This window comes from Oncorhynchus clarkii, chromosome 31 (genome assembly GCF_045791955.1).
Source record: "Oncorhynchus clarkii lewisi isolate Uvic-CL-2024 chromosome 31, UVic_Ocla_1.0, whole genome shotgun sequence".
In the NCBI taxonomy this organism is placed as follows: Eukaryota; Metazoa; Chordata; class Actinopteri; order Salmoniformes; family Salmonidae; genus Oncorhynchus; species Oncorhynchus clarkii.
The window spans coordinates 21,327,555-21,351,592 of record NC_092177.1 but is presented as its reverse complement, the minus strand read 5'-3'; the positions used below and the strand labels follow the sequence as shown (position 1 = coordinate 21,351,592).

At 42.2% G+C, this 24,038-nt stretch overlaps 1 protein-coding gene across 1 annotated transcript in view; it reads right to left on the bottom strand.

Annotated features, from left to right (window-relative positions):
- Nucleotides 1–19: 19 nt before the first annotated feature.
- The window catches only part of LOC139391205 (mitogen-activated protein kinase kinase kinase kinase 4-like), a 131,482-nt gene continuing 107,463 nt past the window's right edge, over nt 20–24,038 (bottom strand). Inside the window, exons 26-33 of the mRNA XM_071138819.1 lie at nt 23,177–23,320; nt 22,413–22,547; nt 19,448–19,548; nt 15,299–15,448; nt 11,215–11,374; nt 6,221–6,360; nt 5,958–6,037; nt 20–3,550 (exon numbers count right to left, since the gene is read on the bottom strand). Of these exons, the coding sequence (XP_070994920.1) occupies nt 3,544–3,550; nt 5,958–6,037; nt 6,221–6,360; nt 11,215–11,374; nt 15,299–15,448; nt 19,448–19,548; nt 22,413–22,547; nt 23,177–23,320 (917 nt within the window). The 3' untranslated portion in view covers nt 20–3,543. The remainder of the gene's footprint in view (nt 3,551–5,957; nt 6,038–6,220; nt 6,361–11,214; nt 11,375–15,298; nt 15,449–19,447; nt 19,549–22,412; nt 22,548–23,176; nt 23,321–24,038) is intronic.

Below are 24,038 nucleotides of genomic sequence, written 5' to 3'. Positions count from 1 at the left end.
TAACCACTGAACTACACAGTAATTGTATACAACGTATTTTATTGTTCAACAGTATTTTTACATAATAACACCTCAATTAGTGTTACTAATTCATTTCACCGGTTGGGTATACAGTACATGCTGTACAAATGATACGAAAGTTCCAGTGCAAAAATAAAGCAAAACTAAGACAAAACAAAGGACAAAATAAAATAAACATAATTTTTCAATACAATTTCAAAAACAAAATGGGAAAAGAACAGGTAACGAAACAATATATGTTGTGGATATTTATCAATATAATTTGGTCAACCTTTATCATTACGTTTTTGACACTAAAATAGATATATTTTGTTGGGGAAAACCTCAAAATTGAAATCCTTTCAGAATGATTTTGTCTTCTAACTCGAATTCCCCAAGAACAAAAACTAAATTTGCTCTGCATCATATAAAGCAGAGAGGACTCTTCACAGCTACACGATGCACACCTGACACAAACCATCACCAACTTCCTCAGTCCTTCCTACAGTACTCATCCACATCCTCAGTCCTTCCTACAGTACAAAGCTCTCAAGAGGACAATGATTTCACACAAGAGCACTTCATGAGGTATGGGAGTGGATAGGGGGAGAAATTACAGAGAGTGCTATGACTCACAATCCTCAACTGCAAAACAAATGTCTGTTGGTAAAGTATTATCTAACTCAGTAACATGTCAGACATGACAAATTCTGCTTAAAATCCCCCTTTTTGTCTATAGATATAATCACCAACTTTTTACAAATGGAGATGTAATCATATTGACTCACTGTATTTGGGCATTTAAAAAAAGTTTAAGTTAATTACAAAAATGTGTTTAACTCTACCCATTGAATCCCTTATTCAAAATCTGACAAATTATAACATTTCCATCATACATGTCAAATGAATGAGATATCAACTGAGTGCTCATACTATTTTCTAAAATACTTAGACCAATGATTAGACCAATGATAGTGAAAGCATCAGTTCTTGGAAACCTAATCATTATAGGGTAAATGTACTTGAAAATGCTATGTGAAACTGATTACCTTATTGGCTATTCCCTTCTAACCTAAATATCTTGTCAGTTGAATGCACTTCAAGAGTGAATTCTCACAGAAGAATACAACATCATATCAAATTGTGTCTTGAAAAAGTTCATTTTCAGTTGACAATATGCTCACAGAACCAGCTGCAGTATTTATATCATAAACATAAAATAACTGCCCAAACTAGATCTCTAATGATGGCAAAACATTTAGCATATTGGGGGAAGGAAAAGCAAATAACAACTGGATTCAAATGCAATTGATTTGAGTTAACATTTCACAATTGTGACATTTAAATGTTCATTAACCAAACATTTTCTACAAAAGAGTATATGTGACCCATTTCAGGAAGCTAGGCGTATGTTGCACGTCACTACTTCACAGGAGAGGCATTTCAATTAATTCATTTTTTTAATCAAAATGCTTCCTTTTTTTTTTTTTTTTTTACATAAATGCCTTCTGGAACATGTAAACTTTCATGTGCCTGAATAACAAACTGGTATTCCATCTGTAAATACGAATAAAATTGTTAAATTACGAGCCTAGTTGGTTTAGCCCTGGAAAAAGACAGGAACATTCCTGTTAGCCATGATTTGCTGAGATAATGGATGGGCTGGAGATGCCGGGAGATTAGTTTGGATTGGTCTGCCATGTAGGATGCTTCTGTCTATAATGTGAGCTGCTCAGTATGTGTTGATAATCCTTTCTACTGCAGATTTTTTGAAAGATATAACATTAGCCATCGAGAACTACAAAAGTTTTGCTACTTTTCTCAACAAAATTGATGCCCTGAATTTAGCAGGCGCTATGGACCGATCAGTTGGAAAACGTTATGATGGGCTATTTTCTGCACAGTGTCAGTGTGAACCGGAGTGACTTTACACAATGCTGGCCAAACAAGATGTACTGTAGCTACAAAAGTAAGTTAAATGGTTCCAGTCTGCCGTGAAGCGTTCATCCGTGTATACAGGTAAGAGTCTAGCTACATTTTCAGATATTATACGTTTCTAATTTTGTCAGAAAGTTTTTTTTTTTTGCAAGTTAAAGTGTACTGTTAGCTAGCTAGCGAACATTGAACCTATCTGTGTAGTAATATTTTTCGAATCAGAAAGCCATTTGCGTTGCTAGTTATAGCCCAATGTTAGCTAGCTAGCTAACATTGAACCTAGTTGGTTAGCTTTAAATACCTGCATATTCATACTACAGCTATAACAATCAGTTTGTATTGGTAGTAGTATGAGTTGAGATTAATCCGGTTCATTGTTTAGCTAGCTAGCTAGCTACATGTCTGAACAAAAGACTCCACTTTGCCAGATGATTACAAGACCCATCAAGTTAGACAGGTGTATGGGGGTGATTATGGCCGTCTTTTGTATTTCATGAACATGTGTACATGTCTAGACAATAGTGACTCATCCACTTATCTAGATGTGGCTGGGGGTGGTTATAGCATTTATTTCACCTGACCCATCAATTTAAACAAGTGTGTCTGGGTAAGCATCCTCTAACAATTATCTGGACACATTGTTTTTGATATTGCTACTGTGCAAATATGCAAGTAACCATTTCACTGTGCTGTTTACACCTTCTGTATCCTGTTCATGTGACACATAAACTGAGATTGTATTAGATATAGTGTGTGTTTACCAAAGACAGTAATGTGAAGAAGAACATGACCTGCACCATGTAGGCTTCTACTTTTACCACTTTTAGTCTTTAAATCTTTGGTTGTTTACTAAACTACACACTCTGCTGTGCACATGGACTCACAAGTGAATCGTTAAAGAAATGGGCGGGGCTAAGGCTTAACAGGGTGTGAACGATGCTGAATGGGTGTAGACAAAGAAGAGCTCTCCAGTCGGTACACCAAAAATATCAAGGGTCATTTTCTCAAAAGTGGGGTTACAATTCAAAGCAAAATGACTTTCCCATTGTTCCTCAACTGCAGTGTATTATATATCATTTTATAGCTCTGAGTTTCTACTTTTATCCAATGTAAAAAACAATTTCAAATTTGGCTACATAGGACCGAGTCCATGTGGTGGTTCACATATGTTTGACAATCTTAAGAGTTGAAAGCCTATCGCTGTTTTCACATCATTTTTTAGATCATGGCATATCAAATAGACGATTTAACTTTATCTAAATCAAATGCAATCTCTGTTTAATGTTGAAAATAAAGGACTTCAAATGTATTACACTGTGACAATAAAGCATTGTATATCGAACATTTACCATTTAATGTTGAAAATAAATTACTTCAAATGTATAAGACTGTGACAATAAAGCATTGTAGAGCGAACATTTACCAAAGTGGTCTTAGTGCAAAGGGCTAGATAATTTGAAACCCCATTAAACTGTAGCGATGACCAGTGGATATAAAATATCTATAAAACAGTGCAAATAATATGTACAGCCACTTACGTCCAAAAAGACTCTACACAGCACAAGGCCAACATAATGATAATTTTCTTCTTCCTTTGATTTCTTCTTCCTAAACACTACTTCATGTAAAACATGATCAGTTTTAGATCAAGAGATGCGACAGGGTATATAATGCCTATTTGGTTATCTGAATTATGACTAGAAAGTGGAGATCAGATCATAAACTCAGCATCCACCATTTGAATTGTTGGGGCCATAAAACGACTTCATTTAAAACCAAGTGGGACAGATAAGGACAAGCAATTTGCAGTATCGGTGTCTACTATTAAAGATGATTGCTAGCCCACTAATCTCTGTAGTATTTCTAATGCTCTCTTCAGTAAGGGAATCTCTTTCGAGTAGGTAAAATAGATGTACATTTCCTGACCTGAGGTATCTACAACTGTGCATCCTTAAAAGCACATAATACTGAATGGTAAATATCTCAGGATTTAACACGAACAATGGCACTTACTAATAATAAAATGATGAATACGCCGAGATCCAATTAACAAAAAATTGATTTGATCCATTTTGGATGTAAAAAAATAAGCAATTGTGCATTTTTTAGTCCATGTGATATTAAGATCAATATGAAATCAAATGTAGGTTGCCGGTGTATTTCTAGATATAAACAAGAAGCCCTGTGCAGCAACACATACCGGCTGTATTTTTGAAATGACGATTAGCTCAGAAACACATGAAAACATAAAATGTTTTGAACATCGCTCAGAGATGTACAAATATGATAAAACATTCAAAATGGGTGAATCATTTCTTTAAGGCACAAGACTCACTTCTTAAAGTGGAACTGACAGCATTTTAAGCACTTTGCAGATATGAAACAAACAGACAATCATAATATCAGTCCAAAATATCAAATTCCCAGTTTATCCTACAAAACCAACTTTATAAGAGGTTTTAAAAATAGGTTCTATTTGACTCAATATGTCTTTACGTACACTAAGGCATTGTTAGCAGAATAGATGGATGCAGTTCACTGCATGATTAATATAATTAACCAATACATTTCTTGGTAGTCCCAAAAATATCGCTATCAGGTTGGGTGGGTACATTGTTTGCTGCCTCCATTCGGGATGCTCTGTTTCAGTTTCAATTACTCAATATTTTGGACAAAAACGGACGAATGTAACTAAGGCTGGGAATGTCAATACAATCAAACTAGCAAAGGAAATTATCAAAAGTCAGTCATATCATGGCTAATAGGCTAGCATATCTATTTATGTAGCAAGCTAAAAACAGAGCCTAACGCTAGCTAGATAGCTAGCTGCTAGGAGGATGACATGTAACGTAATTGGAGGAGTGGGTGAGTGAGTGACCTTTTCCCCTCATATCGGTTTATGGTGGCTATACATAGCTATAGATGCAGATGTCATTTGGTTAGCTAGCAAGAACCTGAACGACTGTTATCCAGTTAGCACATCTCTTGCGTTCGTAAACAGCTTAACCCGTTTTGGAAAGGGCGAGTAAAATGGTCAGAGTGAGATTCTCTCATTTATTTCTGGAAGTAGCTAGCTAGCAAACCAGCCAACTTTAACCAGTTAGCTTGGGTGCTTGGTTAGGACAATAATGAATTGCATTGGCAAGACAATAATGAATTGCATTGGCAGGCAAGCTGTAGAATTCCCCATAATGTATCAGTGCAATTCTGACGAGTAATTAGCTGAAAAATGTTGAGAGGGTTTATCTAATGTTGCTTCATTAAATGTTTAGCTCATCTTGCTCTGGCTAGCATTAGTTGTTGATGTGCATAATTGGGGGAGAGAGAGCCTACCTTTTCATGGTTGTTTGAGCAATAGGACTGTTGAGTTCTGAAATGTAAGAGGACTCCTGTGGTATTTACGCATTTGCAGAAATCCATGTGTTCTAATGATCTAAAGTTGAGCTGTTGCTACTGCCTTTAAACACACAGTCCAGTTGAAAGATTGGCTATGGTACACCAGTCTGCGTAGACTCCGGTCTTGGACGTGACAGATGTTTTTATTAGGTTTTATTTACTGCAGTGTCTATTAATTGTCAAAATGCCCGGCTGCTTTCCCACTCTATATTGCTATAGAATTTTCACAAATGCCTTAGTATACTTAATTCCCAAACATTCTATATATTCCCAAACATTCAATATCTAAATGACCATATCTAAGTGCTCGCTTGTCAGAAAATGTTTTAAAAAATGTAATATTCTTCCTGGGGGTGTATATGAACATATTTTAACAAGATTTTGTGTCGCTTAAATGCTGTCAGTTCCATTTTAAGTACTATAGCTAGAGACTTGAAACCAATGTGGTGGCCTTAGACACAAAAATACTTAATTTATGCTGATTGAAAATACTGTATTCTCATATGCATGGGATTATGTAGCTGTATTACTAAAGTGTAAATTCAGTGTTTAAGAATGTTTCTGAGTATAATTCATGTTGTTTCTGAGATGATCGCTGTATGTTGTCTTTAAGCCACAGAGCTCACCAGTTGAACAGGGAGTTTTGGCCCAGTGTCATGAAGTAGATCTGGCTGCAGCCCCCAGACTGCACCGTGGCAAAGAACACCTTCACACAGAAAATAGATCAATCAGTAAAAAAAAAGAGAACTTACAGTATAATATTCAACACCTACAACACTATGAACAACATACAATGTTTCACATCTACCAGAGCCCAGTGATATGGGGGGGGGGGGTCATGTGAGCTTTGCCCAAGGTGTGTTTTGGTGATATCAGGATGTTGTCGTACCTTGTCATTCCTCTCACAAAGAAACTTGAGTTTCTGGGCCTTCTTGTGCATGAAGACTCCTTCCAGGTTGCCTGTGTTAGCTGACCTCAGCTCGATGGCTTTGTCTCCCCAGCCCATCACCTGGTTGGACTGCAGGTAGGCTGTGGAGATACACACATAAACCACCAGGGATTTATGGAACTCTATTCCCTTTATAGTGTACTACATTTGACCAGGGTACAATATGTGGAATGGGGTACCATTTGGGAAGCACCCACTAAGGCTTTTAAACCCTCCAAGGCTTTCTGCCTCTCTCAATGAGTGCCATGTAAATCAATCTTGAGATGAAATCAATAGGCACACTTTTCCCACTCTCCTCTTTTGAGCTGTTCTACAGTGCGTTCAGGAAGTATTCACAAACTCTGGACTTTTTCCACATTTTATTGTGTTAAAGTCTGAATTGAAAATGGATGAACTTTTTTGGATACTGACCTACACACAATACCCCATAATGTCAAAGTGGGATTATAATTTTTAAAAATACATATTTTTAAAACAATTTTAGCTATTAATTAAGTCATTAAGTATTATGGCAAGCCTAAATAAGTTCAGGAGTAAAAATGTGCTTAACAAGTCACATAATTAGTTGCATGGACTAACCCTGTGTGCAATAATACGGGTTAATGTGATTTTTTTATGATCTCTGTAAACCAAACGTACAATTATTTGTATGGTCCCTCAGTCGAGCGGTAAATTTCAAACGCAGATTCAACTACAAAGACCATGGAGGTCTTTGCCTCACAAAAAATGCCTCACAAAAAAAGGGCACCTATTGGTAGATGGGTAAAAAAAGCAGACATTGTATATTCCTTTGAGCACGGTGAAGTTATTAATTACACATTGGATGATGTATCAATACACCCAGTCACTACAACAATACAGCTGTTTTTCCAAACTCAGTTGCCAGTATCATGACACAAGGCGAGACCCAGATGCAGACACAGGAGGCATATGGTTGGAGTCTTATAATATTTATTAATCCAATAGGGGCAGGCAAGAGAATGGTCGTGGACAGGCAAAGGGTCAAAATCAGTTCAGAGTCCAAAAGGTAGCAAAGGGCAGGCAGAACCAAGGTCAGGGCAGGCAGGCGGGAAAGTAGTCCGGAGTCAGGCAGAGGTCAAAACCTGTTCAGAGTCCAAAAGGCACCAAGGGGCAGGCAGAACCAAGGTCAGGGCAGGCAGGCGGGAAAGTAGTCCGGAGTCAGGCAGAGGTCAAAACCTGTTCAGTCCAAAAGGCACCAAGGGGCAGGCAGAACCAAGGTCAGGGCAGGCAGGATGATCAGGCAGGCGGGAAAGTAGTCCAGAGTCAGACAGGGGTCAAAACCTGTTCAGAGTCCAAAAGGCACCAAGGGGCAGGCAGAACCAAGGTCAGGGCAGGCAGGCAGGAAAGTAGTCCGGAGTCAGGCAGAGGTCAAAACCGGGAGGACCATCAAAAAGAGAATAGCAAAAGTAGTGGCGCAGTGGTCTAAGGCACTGCATCGCAACACTAGTTGTGCCACTGGTGATTCTGGGTTCGAGTCCAGGCTCTGTCGCAGCCTGCCGCAACTGGGAGATCCATGGGGCGACGCACAATTGGCCCACCGTCGTCCGGGTTAGGGGAGGGTTTGGCCGGCAGGGATGTCCTTGTCCTTGCGCACTAGTGACTCCTGTGGCGGGCTGGGCGCAGTGCACACTGACATGGTCGGTGTTAACCGTACACCTGGCGTTAACTCTGTGTTAACTCTGACATATTGGTGCGGCTGGCTTCCGGGTTAAGCGAGCATTGTGTCAAGAAGCAGTGCTGCTTGGTTGGGTTGTGCTTCAGAGGACACACGGCTCTCGACCTTCGCCTCTACAGAGTCCGTACGGGAGTTACATCAATGAGACAAGACTGTAACTATCAATTGGATACCATGAAATTGGGGAGAAAAAAATAACTAAAGCGGGTGGACAAACAAAAACGAACTTGTTCTCAACTAGCCTACCTGGTTAAATAAAGGCGAAATAAAAAAATACAATAAAAATATACTCTGTTCTGAGTTTTGAGTATATTTAGTTCTGAGTTTATTTACAGTACCAGTCAAAAGTTTGGACACACCTACTCGTTCAAGGGTTTTTATTACATTTTTCTAAATTGTAGAATAGTAGTGAAGACATCAAAACCATGAAATAACACATATGGAATCATGTAGTAACCAAAAAAGTGTTAAACAAATCAAAATATATTTGATATTTGAGATTCTTCAAAGTAGCCACCTTTTGCCTTGATGACAGCTTTGCACAGTCTTGGCATTCTCTCAACCAGCTTCATGAGCAATGCTTTTCCAACAGTCATGAAGTTCCCACATATGCTGAGCACATGTTTGCTGTTTTTCCTACACTCTGCGGTCCAACTCATCTTAAACCATCTCAATTGGGTTGAGGTCGGCTGATTGCGGAGGCCAGGTCATCTGATGCAGCACCTGATGCAGCAACTCTCTTTGGTCAAATAGCCCTTACACAGCCTGGAGGTGTATTTTGGGTCATTGTCCTGTTGAAAAAAACAAATGATAGTCCCACTAAGTGCAAACCAGATGGGATGGCGTATCTCTGCAGAATACTGTGGTAGCCATGCTGGTTGAGTGTGCCTTGAATTCTAAATAAACCACTGACAGTGTCACCAGCAAAGCACCCACATACCATCACACCTCCTCCTCCATACTTTAACCACACATGCGGAGATCATCTGTTCACCTACTCTGTGTCTCACAAAGACACGGCGGTTGGAAACAAAAATCAAAAATTTGGATTCATCAGACCAAAGGGCAGATTTCCACTGGTCTAATGTCCATTGCTCGTTGTTTCTTGGCCCAACAAAGCCTCTTCTTCTTATTGGTGTCTTTTAGTAGTGGTTTCTTGGCAGCAATTCGACCATGAAGGCTTGATTCACGCAGTCTCTTTGTGAGACTGCCTGCGTAGACTCCGGTCTTGGACGTGACAGAAGTTTTTATTAGGTTTTATTTGCTGCAGTGTCTATTCATTGTCAAAATGCCCAGCTGCTTTCCCACTCTATATTGCTATATAATTTTTTACAAATGCCTTAGTATATGTCATTCCCAAACATTCTATGTATTCCCAAACATTCCATATCTCAGTGCTTCCTTGTCAGATATTATTTTAAAGTGTCATATTCTTCCTGTTACTAGATGTGTCTGTTACGTGAACTCTGTGAAGCATTTATTTGGGCTGCAATCTGAGGTGCAGTTAACTCTAATGAACTTATTCTCTGCAGCAGAGGTAACTCTGGGTTTTCCTTTCCTGTGGCAGTCCTCATGAGAGCCAGTTTCATCATAGCGCTTAATGGTTTTTGCGACTGCACTTGAAAAAACGTTTAAGTTCTTGAACTTTCCCGCATTGACTGACTTTCATGTCTTTCATGCTTATTTGAGCTGTTCTTGCCATAATATGGACTTGGTCTTTTACCAAATAGGGATATCTTCTATACCACCCCTACCTTGTCACAACACAACTGATTGGCTCAAATGCATTAAGAAGGAAAGAAATTCCAAATTTACTTTTAACAAGGCACACCTGTTAATTGAAATGCATTCCAGGTGACTACCTCATGAAGCTGGTTGAGAGAATGCCAAGACTGTGCAAAGCTGTCATCAAGGCAAAGGGTGGCTACTTTGAAGAATCTCAAATATAAATATATTTTGATTTGTTAAACACTTACTTACTTACATGATTCCATTTGTGTTATTTCATAGTTTTGATGTCTTCACTATTATTCTACAATGTAGAAAATAGTCAAAATAAAGAAAAATCCCTGGAATGAGTAGGCGTGTCCAAACTTTTGACTGTTACTGTATACTCTATATACTTTGGTCTGGACTGAATTTATTTATACTCTGGTCTGGACTGAGTTTATTTATACTCTATATACTCTGGTCTGGACTGAGTTTATTTATACTCTATATACTCTGGTCTGGGCTGAGTTTATTTACACTATATATACACAGGTCCGGGCTTGGCTGCGTGCTGTCCTGTATGTAATCTTTTCCTCACAGATAACACTTCCTCTTGAATAATGACCTGACCAATGGACCCAACTAAAACAGTCAAACAGAACATCTTATTTTTATTGTCCCAAATCTGTCTAGAGTTGTTGGATCCAGCTTGACTCCTGTTCGCACCCAGTGTTCGCACCCAGTGTTCGCACCCAGTGTTCGCACCCAGTGTTCGCACCCAGTGTTCGCACCCAGTGTTCGCACCCAGTGTTCGCACCCAGTGCTCCAAGCACAATTGACAACGGTCACTTCCTGGCTGCTGCATATCAAAAAGGGACGATAGAAGAGATTTGATTTGGATCTCTTTTAGTCCCCATTTGGACTAATCTTCCAAGAGTCCTTAAACATTAAAATACAATTTATAATACGAACACATTTCCACATATAACACACTATTACAAACATACATAATATACTAACATAATGACCCAATAAATACTCAATCTAAAAAAAATATTGATTCTTCATCTACTATAGTCCCACAACATTTCTATGTATTATATTTAAATCGTTTTAAAATAATGTTTACATTTATATATTGAAAGGTCTCTGGTTTGCTCAGTTAATTTATTCAATTTCTTGAGAGACATGTTGAGAGACATGTTCTATTGTTTAAATGGTGGGGGTCTGCAGTCTATCAAAGATAGAAGTATTTTTCATTCTGAGTGGAAGTGGAATATCTCTCTCTCCCCTCTCTCAACACACACACACACACGCACGCACGCACGCACGCACGCACGCGCGCGCACGCACACACACACACACACACACACACACACACACACACACACACACACACACACACACACACACACACACACACACACACACACACACACACACACACACACACACACACACACACACACACACACACACAGCCTGCAGGTGTTGATTGGCTGAGTGTGTACGTTGTACATAAACTCACCGACAGATGCAGGCATCTCTCCCCACTGCAGCACTGTCTCCTTGGTGATGCGTCCGTAGGTGTCTATGTAAACCCCCTCGTCCTCATAACACACCAGCACCTCCATGCCACTGCTGTTGGGTAGGATGATGATGGCATGAGGCCGGATCACACCTTGGATCTGAGACAGACACAAAACACAGTCAGATGAGATGATGATAAAGTGGCACCCTATCCCCTATCTAGTGCACTACATTTGACCAGAGCCCAAGCAGAATAGGGTGTCATTTGGGGCACAGTCAGGATGATTTCTATAGTGTCTCTATCTGTAGTATAGTGTTATACTGTATCAGTTATCATTCTGTCAGTTGGAAAATAACCATCTTCTTGACTTGCCGACCACTGGAAGTACAGCGCAGCACTCTCACTCCAAATCTCTCCATCTCTAGAAGCAACAGCTATAATCACACAGCCCCATCCCCATCACCAGTTGTAATCCTCCTAATACACAAACTAACATTGTCTAATAAAACAAAGTTTTATTGCCTCGATTGGCCCACTCTCCCTCCCTGAAACCATCTCGGTTAATTCCATTTGATAAGAGGCTGATTCACACAGTGAACTGGATCCGGCATGCTTTGGCCTCAATGATCAAAACATGCTCAAAGTCACTTAGGTCAAATGTTTTTCCCATTGTAACATTCAACAGAACAGTAACTGAATGCCTCAATGCCTGTCTGCCTGTCTATAGGAGCGATCCATTTTTGTGAACGGGATGGTGTACCTAATAAACTGTGTATATCGCTCCTCCATTCCATAATAACACATCCCCTTTCTCGCTCACTATGTTGGATCAGCCCAGGCAGCAACAGAGAGACGGAGACGACACGGCTTAATTAATTAGAACGTCTCAGCTAATTAATCGGCACACAATGTCTTGACTTAAATTCTCTAATTACAAACTAATTTGCCAAACATGCTCAGTGCTCAGCTCTTTCTCTCCTGGCATCAGAATACAACTTAGGTACCCACATGAATGTTGTTTCTATGGCTGGTGAGCTCCACTGAGATGTGATTCAGAGCTATATAACCACTGAACCGCCTCTTGGCAGTGAGGAGGACAAGGAAGCACCAAGCAGCAGTGAGAAGGAGAAGGAGGAGGAAGCGAGTGGCAGTGAGGAGGAGGAGGCAGCGAGTGGCAGTGAGGAGGAGGAGGCGGCGAGTGGCAGTGAGGAGGAGGAGGAGGCAGCGAGTGGCAGTGAGGAGGAGGCAGTCAGAAGGAGGAAGAGGCAGCGAGTGGCAGTGAGGAGGAGGAGGCAGCGAGTGGCAGTGAGGAGGAGGCAGTCAGAAGGAGGAAGAGGCAGCGAGTGGCAGTGAGGAGGAGGAGGCAGCGAGTGGCAGTGAGGAGGAGGAGGCAGCGAGTGGCAGTGAGGAAGAGGAGGCAGCGAGTGGCAGTGAGGAGGAGGAGGCAGCGAGTGGCAGTGAGGAGGAGGAGACGGCGAGTGGCAGTGAGGAGGAGGAGGCGGCGAGTGGCAGTGAGGAGGAGGAGGCAGCGAGTGGCAGTGAGGAGGAGGAGGCGGCGAGTGGCAGTGAGGAAGAGGAGGCGGCAGCGTGTGGCAGTGAGGAGGAGGCAGTCAGAAGGAGGAAGAGGCAGCGAGTGGCAGTGAGGAGGAGGAGGCAGCGAGTGGCAGTGAGGAGGAGGAGGCGGCAGCGTGTGGCAGTGAGGAGGAGGCAGTCAGAAGGAGGAAGAGGCAGCGAGTGGCAGTGAGGAGGAGGAGGCAGCGAGTGGTAGTGAGGAGGAGGATGCAGCGAGTGGCAGTGAGGAGAAGGAGGAGGCAGCGTGTGGCAGTGAGGAGGAGGCAGTCAGAAGGAGGAAGAGGCGGCGAGTGGCAATGAGGAAGAGGAGGCGGCAGCGTGTGGCAGTGAGGAGGAGGCAGTCAGAAGGAGGAAGAGGCGGCGAGTGGCAATGAGGAGGAGGCAGCGTGTGGCAGTGAGGAGGAGAAGGAAGCAGTGAGGAGGAGAAAGGAACAACTTCTGACCCCCCCAGGTCTCTCTCAAGCACTTGCATAACGGTCCACATTCAAACAAGAAGACAGTGTCTGTTATCTCTATGAGGATTTAACAGTTTTGTAACAAGTCTTTGGCTGCATCATTCATACATACACAATATTTCTAATACCTAAGGTGATCCACAATAACCCAAAATACCTCTTTGCATAAGAAGATTATTACAAAGTCTTTCTATATGAGAGCTGCTATAAGGGCATCCGTACTGGCTTAGACTAGTGTCTTAAACAGCAGGTAGAAAACCAAGTCCCCAAACAAACCAACACCTCAAACAACCCCCAAAGCTCTATGTACAGTAAGTCACAGTCACCACAGGACCAGTGTTAGTCACCACAGGACCAGTGTAAGGATCCCCATACTTGCCCGGCCGGGAGCCTGTCTCCCCAGCTGCACCCCGCTGTCCACGTGCTGCTGTGGCTGTGCCACCACAATCCTCAGCATCAACACAGGCATCCACAGACGCAGCGCTATCTTAATCCGCTGTCTTGGTATCGGGATCATCTCATCATCAACAGCAGCCAACATGGAGAACATACGTGGGAGAAAAGGTGTGTGTGTGTGCGTGTGTGAAGGCGAGAATGAGCAGACCAGAGAGTGTCAGTGAGAGAGAGTGAATATGAGAGTGAATGTGAGAGTGAGTGATCGGGTAAAAGAGAAGGACTCTTCTCTTCCGCTGCAGGGTAAAATACCAGTATTATGGAGTGAAAATATATCAGAAAAAAGTGTTATCAGAAAAGATAGCAGAATAACAGGTCTGTTTAGCAGGCACATGGTTAGCCAGCGCTGCCGAGGTGTACTTAGAGCTATCTATTTGGTGAAGAGTAGCACACATGGATGGAGGCTGGGGCCAAAGAGAAGCAGCCAATGATAGCTTTGTGGGCCAGCACAGTGGGAGAAGTGGGATACAGCCACATCACACCTCTGGGCACAGCACTGGGAACTGGCACACTGGGGAGTGTGTGTGTGTGTGTGTGTGTGTGTGTGTGTGTGTGTGTGTGTGTGTGTGTGTGTGTGTGTGTGTGTGTGTGTGTGTGTGTGTGTGTGTGTGTGTGTAATAGAGCTAGTTTCCTTGGGATAGTGTTCTCCCTCTGCTCTGGCTCTCAGCAGCTCTCTGCAGCAGTCTGCGTGTGTGTGTGTATGTGTGTGTGTGTGGGGTTGTGTGTCTGCAGCAGTGTGTGTGTGTGTGTGTGTGTGTGTGTGTGTGGGGGGGGGGGGGGGGATTCTCATCAGTAGCATTAGAGGCTGCCTCGGCTCCCCTGTCTACAGTGTCTAAGACTGCAAAACTCTGCACCATTGTGCGCCGCTCTGCTACACCTTGAGCCTCTTAGAGGGGTTAAAGGCATTAACAGGATCCATCACCTGGTCCAGCTGGCTAGTCATTCTCAGCCTTGTTCACCTCCTGGCAGACTGACAAACACAGCTGCCATTGAAATGAACTAATCATTAATTACTGAACAAGTCTTACCTTCCTGTATCTTCAGACAACTGTTGTGACCAAGGTAGATTAATGGACTGATTATTGAGTTTGTTTTCAGTAAATCTGCTTGCTCCCAAGAAGGGAAAGTTCCCTAAATGTACGGAATCTCCTTTGCTTTGAGGTGAGTGATGTTTGAGCTTATACTGTGATGAAGCAGAATTTCTAAGAGAGGCTTTTTGAGAAATCAATTTACAAAAGACAGAAATGCCAAAAGGCTTTTGCCACAAGGTCAGACACTGACAATATCAGGCCTGGCTTAAACACAAACCCATCCTGTCAATATTATACTGAAATGAGTCAACTGGCTGTGATGACAAACAGCTTCTACCCACATCGACTCTGAGTCGGAACAAAAGTTCACTGTAAGAGCTGAGTGGCGTGGGTGCAGAGAAAAGGAGCTGTTTAGCTGCTAGAGAACAGAGATCCAGGCTGCATGGCCCTGAGGGGAGAGAGGAGAGGGGGCTGAGCTGGGGAGAGGGTGGAGGGGGCTGGGGAGAGATTAGAGGAGACTGGGGAGAGGTTAGAGGAGGCTGGGGGCAGAGTTGGGGGTGGGGGACTTACATGCGTGGGCAGGTAGAGGTCATAGGGCGTCCCCGAGTCAACGTCGATGGCGTGGAAGCCCGACAGGGAGCCGTAGATGACCTTAAGTCTCTGTCCATCCTCCACCGTCAGGTCCACGGACAGAGGCCTCTGGGGGAGCGAGCCGAACGACTGTACCGGACACACACAACAAGGAAAGACATGAGGAATAACTTAGGGAGAGTCAACATGTCTTATGTCATAACCCTAGGGACAGTGGCAAGAAAAAGTACAGTTGAAGTTGGAAGTTTACATACACTTAGGTTGGAGTCATTAAAACTCATTTTTTAACTATAGTTTTTAACAAACTATAGTTTTGGCAAGTCGGTTAGGACATCTACTTTGTGCATGACACAAGTCATTTTTTCAACAATTGTTTACAGACAGATTATTTCACTTATAATTCACTGTATCACAATTCCAGTGGGTCAGAAGTTTACATACACTAAGTTGACCCTGCCTTTAAACAGCTTGGAAAATTCCAGAAAATGATGTCATGGCTTTAGAAGCTTCTGATAGGCTAATTGACATAATTTGAGTCATTTTGAGGTGTACCTGTGGATGTATTTCAAGGCCTACCTTCCAACTCAGTCCCTCTTTGCTTGACATCATGTGAAAATCAAAAGAAATCAGAAAATAAAAAGACCTCAGAAAACTTTTTGTAGACCTCTACAAGTCTGGTTCATCCTTGGGAGCAATTTCCAAACGCCTGAAGTCAATCAGCAAAGTTCTCAGAAAAAAACTGTAGACCTCCACAAGTCTGGTCCAACGCCTGAAGGTACCACGTTCATCTGTACAAACAATAGTATACAAGTATAAACACCATGGGACCACGCAGCCGTCATACCGCTCAGGAAGGAGACGCGTTCTGTCTCCTAGAGATAACGTACTTTGGTGCGAAAAGTGCAAGTCAATCCCAGAACAACAGCAAAGGACCTTGTGAAGATGCTGGAGGAAACAGGCACAAAAGTATCTATATCCACAGTAAAACGAGTCCTATATTGACATAACCTGAAAGGCCACTCAGCAAGGAAGAAGCCACTGCTCCAAAACTGCCATAAAAAAGACAGACTACGGTTTGCAACTGCACATGGGGACAAAGCTTGTACTTTTTGGAGAAATGTCCTCTGGTCTGATGGAACAAAAATAGAACTGTTTGGCCATGAATGGCCATCGTTATGTTTGGAGGAAAATGGGGGAGGCTTGCAAGCCAATGAACACCATCCCAACCGTGAAGCACGGTGGTGGCAGCATAATGTTGGGGCGTCAGGGTAGCCTAGTGGTTAGAGTTTTGGACTAGTAACCGAAAGGTTGCAAGTTCAAATCCCCAAGCTGACACGGTACAAATCTGTTCCTAGACCGTCATTGAAAATAAGAATTAGTTCTTAACTGACTTGTCTAGTTAAATAAAGGTAAACATCATTATTTTTTTAATGTTATGGTGGTGCTTTGCTGCAGGAGATACTGGTGCACTTCACAAAATAGATGGCTTCATGAGGAAGAGAAATGATGTAGATATATTGAAGCAACATCTCAAGACATCAGTCAGGAAGTTAAAGCTTGGTCGCATATGGGTCTTCCAAAAGGAAGCATACTTCCAAAGATGTGGCAAAATGGCTTAAGGACAATAACATCAAGGTATTGGAGTGGCCATCACAAAGCCCTGACCTCAATCCTATAGAAGATTTGTGGGCACAACTGGAAAAGTGTGTGCGAGCAAGGAAGCCTACAAACCTGACTCAGTTACACCAGCTCTGTCAGGAGGAATGGGCCAAAATTCACCCAACTGATTGTGGGAAGCTTGTGGAATGCTACCTGAAACGTTTGACCAAAGTTAAACAATTTAAAAGCAATGCTACCAAATACTAATTGAGTGCATGCAAACTTCTGACCCACTGGGAATGTGATGAAAGAAATAAAAGCTGAAATAAATAATTCTCTCTACTATTATTCTGACATTTCACATTCTTAAAATAAAGTGGTGCTCGTAACTGACCTAATACAGGGAATTTTTACTAGGATTAAATGTCAGGAATTGTGAAAAACTGAGTTTAAAAGTACTTGGCTAAGGTGTATGTAAACTTCTGACTTCAACTTTGTGAACCCTTTGGAATTACCTGGATTTCTGCATAAATTGAATACATAATTGAAACATTTACAGTGTCGGTTGGGACAAGTATGTGAACCCCTAGGCTAATGACTTCTCCAAAAGCTAATTGGAGTTAGGAGTCAGCTAACCTGGAGTCCAATCAATGAGACGAGATTGGAGATGTTGGTTAGAGCTGCCTTGCCCTATATCTATTCACAAGAAGCAGAAAGTTCAGCACTTTCTGACCTTAGTTATCTTTGTTTTCTTTAATATTTTGGTTAGGTCAGGGTGTGACGAGGGTGGTATGTGTGTTTTTGCTATGTCTAGGGTTTTTTGTATATCTATCGGGTTTTCGTTTGTCTAGGTACATGTAGGTCTATGGTGGCCTGAATTGGTTCCCAATCAGAGGCAGCTGTTTATCGTTGTCTCTGATTGGGGATCCTATTTAGGTTGCCATTTTCCATTTTGGTTTTGTGGGTTATTGTCTATGTGTAGTTGCATGTTAGCACTCGTGTTTATAGCGTCACGTTCGTGTTGTTATTTTGTTAGTTTGTTTAAGTGTTCTTCATTTTAATTAAAAGTAGAATGTATTAATCTCACGCTGCGCCTTGGTCTCATCGTTATGACGAACGTGACAGCACTGTTGCTACTCTGCCAAGGAATGGCCATCCTGCAAAGATGACTGCAAGAGCACAGTGCAGAATGCCCAATGAGGTTAAGAAGAATCCTAGAGTGTCAGATAGACTTACAGAAATCTCTGGAACATGCTAACAACTCTGTTGATGAGTCTACGATACGTAAAACACTAAACAAGAATGGTGTTCATGGGAGGACGCCACGGAAGAAGCCACTGCTGCCCCAAAAAAACATTGCTGCACGTCTGAAGTTTGCAAAAGTGCACCTGGATGTTCCACGGTGCTACTGGCAAAATATTCTGTGGACAGATTAAACTATAGTTGAGTTGTCTGGAAGGAACACACAAACCTGAGTGGAGAAAGAAAGGCACAGCATACCAACATCAAAACCTCATCCCAACTGTTTGGGGCTGCTTTGCAGCCTCAGGGCCTGGACAGCTTGCTATCATCGACGGGAAAATAAATTCCTAAGTTTATCAAGACATTTTACAGGAGAATGTTAGGCTATCTGTCCGCTAATTGAAGCTCAACAGAAGTTGGGTGCTGCAACAGGACAACAACCCAAAACACAGAAGTAAATCAACAACAGAATGGCTTCAACAGAAGAAAATACGCCTTCTGGAGTGGGCTAGTCAGAGTCCTGACCTTAACCCGATTGAGATGCTGTGACATGACCTCAAAAGAGCAGTTCACACCAGTCATCCCAAGAATATTGCTGAAATGAAACAGTTTTGTAAAGAGGAATTGTCCAAAATTTCTCCTGACCGTTGTGCAGGTCTGATACGCAACTACAGAAAACGTTTGGTTGAGGTTAATGCTGCCAAAGGAGGGTCAACCAATTATTAAATCCAAGAGTTAACATACTTTTTACATTCTGCACTGTAAATGTTTACATGGTGTGTTCGATAAAGACATGAACACATATCATTGTTTGTGTGTTATTAGTTTAAGCAGACTGTGTTTGTCTATTGCTGTGACCTAGGTGAAGATCAGATCAAATTTCATGACCAATCAATGCAGAAATCCAGGTATTTCCAAAATGTTCACATACTTTTTCTTGCCACTGTACATTAAGTCATACTGTATGTAAGGCCAGGAGTATAACCAGGGGCCAGAGTTGTTCCTGGTCAAGACACAGGGCCAGGAGTATAGTCCATAACCAGGAGCCAGAGTTGTTCCTGGTCAAGACAGGGCCAGGACATACTCTGGTCCTGATATTAGTAGTGAATAGTGATGACAGTAGGCGCCAACTCATAGTGACTGCTGGGGTTAGTCTGTTTCATATATTTAATGATATTCTGTGCAGTGAGTAGAAAGAGTTCAAACATGTTCATCACAGAGAGATGTGTTAGAACTAGAGTGAGCCACTGAGGAGGGTTCAGAACTAGGACGTGTTGTCAAGCTGACCTTGAAAGCCATGAACTTATGGTAAGGTTTGGGAGCCCATGCGTACACCTCCACAGCATTCTTCAAGGCAATCACCAGGAACTTAATCTTCTCATATCGAACTGAAATTGCATGTAACAAAGAGCAGGGATTTTCAATGAGGGTTAGGGATTTCTCTCATACTGGATACAGAACAAGATAAAGGCTTATTACACTACATCAGTCTGTAACACTAACGTGCCAGCGGTCTTGAACTAATGATCATTAGACAATCTCAACAAAGAGGTTTTTGGTTGCATCCCAAATGGCACCTTATTCCCTATATAGTGCACTACTTTTGGGATACAACCCGACTGCAATAGCAGCATGCCTCCGACTATGAGAAACAATACTGAGGGGAGTGCTGGGAAGGACAGTGTGTGCCTCACTATGACATCATATCCTTCCTGGGTTGGAGTCCCTGAGATGTCCTCACTCTGTCAACGCTGTAACTAACAGCAGGAAGAGTCACAGGAAAGAGAGGCTCACATTGCTGAGCTCAACACTGCACACTGACAGTCATTCACTCACAACCAGTTCACATGCACCCATTCTCTCTCTCTCTCTCTCTCTCTCTCTCTCTCTCTCTCACACTCACACTCACACTCACACTCACACTCACACACACACACACACACACACACACACACACACACACACACACACACACACACACACACACACACACACCTCTGGTGCTCTAATGGAGTCAGACACTGAGAGAATAGATACATTTTGAAATAGTTTTTTCTTGTCTTATACCCATTACTTTCTGTATATCACAACACAAAGACCTTTGATAAGCAGCAATGTGTCAACAGTTTCAACATTGTTCATACAGATCGCGAGGTTCTATCTGTGCAAAGCATAGTTCTGAGATACTGAGCATCAAAGATTTCACATCACAGATCACATAACTATTTTGTAGTGAATTCTTCTTTCATAAGCCATTAAGTTCCCCCTTAAAGGTACCTGAAGTGCAGAGTATCAAAATCCTGAGACATTTGTAAATCTGTTTTTTAGGGGGGTGCAATCGCAGATAGAACCTTATATGTCAATCTCAAAAATCGAACTTCACAGACATATGAAGAACCATCTAAATATCTATTATACAGTGCATTCGGAAAGTATTCAGACCCTTTCCCTTTTTCTACATTTTGTTACGTTACAGCCTTATTCTAAAATGGATTGAATAAAACATTTTCCTAATCAATTTACTCACAATACCCCATAACGACAAAGCGAAAATAGGTTTTTAGAAATGTTCGCAAATGTATATAAAAAAATTGGAAATGCCTAATTTACATAATTATTCAGACCCTTTGCTATGAGAATTTAAGCTCAGGTGCATCTAGTTTACATTGATCATCCTTGAGATGTTTCTACAACTTGATTGGAGTCCACCTGTGGTAAATTCAATTGATTGGACATGATTTGGAAAGGCACACACCTGTCTATATGAGGTCCCACAGTTGACAGTGCATATCAGAGCAAAAACCAAGCCATGAGGTCGAAGGAATTCTCCATAGAGCTCTGAGACATAATTGTGTAGAGGCACAGATCTGGGGAAGGGTACCAAAACTTTTCTGCAGTATTGAAGTACCCCAAGAACACAGTGGCCTCCATCATTCTTAAATGGAAGAAGTTTGGAACCACCAAGACTCTTCCTAGAGCTGGCCACCTGGCCAAACTGAACAATAGAGGGAGATGGGCATTGGTCAGGTAGGTGACCTAGAACCTGATGGTCACTTTGACAGAGCTCCAGAGTTCCACTGTGGAGATCGGGGACCCTTCCAGAAGGACAACCAGCACCTAAAGGACTCCCAGACCATGAGAAACAAGATTCTCTGGTCTGATGAAACCATGATTGAACTCTTTGGCCTGAATGCCAAGCGTCACATCTTGAGGAAACCTGCCAACATCACTACGGTGAAGCATGGTTGTGGCAGCATCATGCTGTGGAGATGTTTTTCAGTGGCAGGGACTGGGAGACTAGTCAGGATCGAGGGAAATATGAACAGAGCAAAGTACAGAAAGATCCTTGATGAAAACCTGATCCAGAGTGCTCAGGACCTCCGACTGGAAGGTTCACCTTCCAACAGGACAACGACCCTAAGCCCACAGCCAAGACAACGTGCAGGAGTGGCTTCGGGACAAGTCTCTGAATGTCCTTGAGTGGCCCAGCCAGAGCCTGAACTTGAATCCAATCGAACCTCTCTGGAGATACCTTAAATAAGCTATGCAGCAACACTCCCCATCCAACCAGACAGAGCTTGAGAGGATCTGCAGAGAAGAATGGGAGAAACTCCTCAAATACAAGTGTGTCAAACTTGTAGCGTCATACCCAAGAAGACTTGAGGCTGTAATCACTGCCAAAGGTGCTTCAACAAAGGACTGAGTAAAGAGTCTGAATACTTACAGTATGTAAATGTGACATTTCAGTTCTTTTGTTTTAATACATTTGCAAAAATACCCCAAAATCTGGTTTAGTTTTTTTATTATGGGGTATTGCGCATAGATTGATGAAGAAAAAATACAATTTAATACATTTTAGAATAAGACTGTAACGTAAGAAAACTTTGAAAAAGTCAAAGGGTCTGAATACTTTCCAAATGCACTGTATGTGAGTAACTCATTTTTGACAGAGATTTCAGATAAAACCTTATAGTCCCAAGGTTTCGAGATGTATTATCTTAATTTGATCACCCTGTTGCAGGAGATTATTTTCCTGCTGTAGTAAACTGGCTCAATTTGCTCTATCTTGGCCAGGTCGCAATTGTATATGATAACTTGTTCTCAACTGTCCTACCTGGTTAAATAAAGAAATTTAAAAAATAAAATTAAGATCTAACATCTGTATAAGCCTGCCATGCAATAAAATGTAAGATTGATCCAACAAATCAGTAGTGATGCTATCATGATCTAAGGCCAGGTAATGTATACTCACCGACTTTGTAGTGCACACATCCTTCCAGGTCCCCTACAGAGGTCCAGCCCTGCCTCTTCTCCACCTCTGGGTCATTCCGAAGGATCTTGTTCCGCAGCCAAGACAGGTAGTACAACCTCAGCTTGTTCTTTTTACCTGACAAACAGGATAGTGATGGAGTTTAGAGGGCGACAAAGTTGGCTGCAAAAGTAAGTGCAAAAAAAATTATAAGACAAGACTATACCTACAGGGTGGCTGGTAGCCTAGTGGTTAGAGCGTTAGGCCAGTAACCGGAAGGTTGCTGGATCAAATCACTGAGCTTACAAGGTCAAAATCTGTCGTTCTGCCCCTGAGCAAGGCAGTTAACCCACTGTTCCCCGGGGGCGTGGGTGTCGATTAAGGCAGCCCCCTGCACCTCTGATTCAGAGGGGTTGGGATAATGCGGAAGACACATTTTAGTTGGACAACTTTCCTATTTGTTGAGTGTGCCTATACGAGTGGCACTGTGGTATAAGGCACTGCATCTCAGTGCTATAGGCGTCACTACAGACCCTGGTTTGATTCCAGGCTGTATAACAACCAGCCATGATTGGGAGTCCCTTAGTTCCCGGTTTGGCCGGGGAAGGTCGCCATTGTAAATAAGAATTTGTTCTTAGCTGACTTGCCTAGTTAAATAAAGGTTAAATAAAAATAAATAAATAATCTGTGTGTGTCTATCTCTGTGTGCGTGAGAGCGTATATACGGTACTGTATATTCTTGTGTATGGTAGCACTACGCTAACTACCTGAGATGGTGATGAGCACGTTGAGGCCCTCCAGAACGTCCATCTGTTGGAAGCGTCTCCTGCTGATCAGAGAGTAGACCTTCCCCTGACCGCTCCTGTCCAGCAGCCACAGACCATTCTCTGTCCCCACCAGCAGGTTCACACCTGGACCAACACACCACTGTGTTAGTCTCAACATCACAAGCCTCAGCCAGCATAGTACCTGTCCCAAATGGCACCCTATTCCCTGTATAGTGCACTACTTTTGACCAGAGTCCTATGGGACCTGATCATAAGAAGTGTACTATATAGGATATAGTACAATTTGAGACACAGGCATACTGTACTATACACAAAAGATGACCATTCTCGAATATACCTCTATTGCTCATACACTCTAGAACCATTGTAAGGTAGAGCTATTATCATATTACGGCAATACCTATCCAATCCTGACAATAAGTGTCTAGCAGATTGGGTGTTAATCTCGCTATTGTTATTTTACTGCTGCTCTTTTATTACTTGTTACTTTTATTTCTTATTCTTATCCATATTTCTTTGAAACTGCATTGTTGGTTAGCGGCTCGTAAGTAAGGAAAACACCAGTCTCAACGTCAACAGCGAAGAGGCCAACTCCGGGATGCTGGCCTTCTAAGTAGAGTTGCAAAGAAAAAGCCATATCTCAGACTGGCCAATAAAATAAAAGATTAAGATGGGCAAAATAACACAGACACTGGACAGAGGAACTCTGCCTAGAAGGCCAGCATACCGGAGTCGCCTCTTCACTGTTGACGTTGAGACTGGTGTTTTGCTGGTACTATTTAATGAAGCTGCCAGTTGAGGACTTGTGAGGTGTCTGTTTCTCAAACTAGACACTCTAATG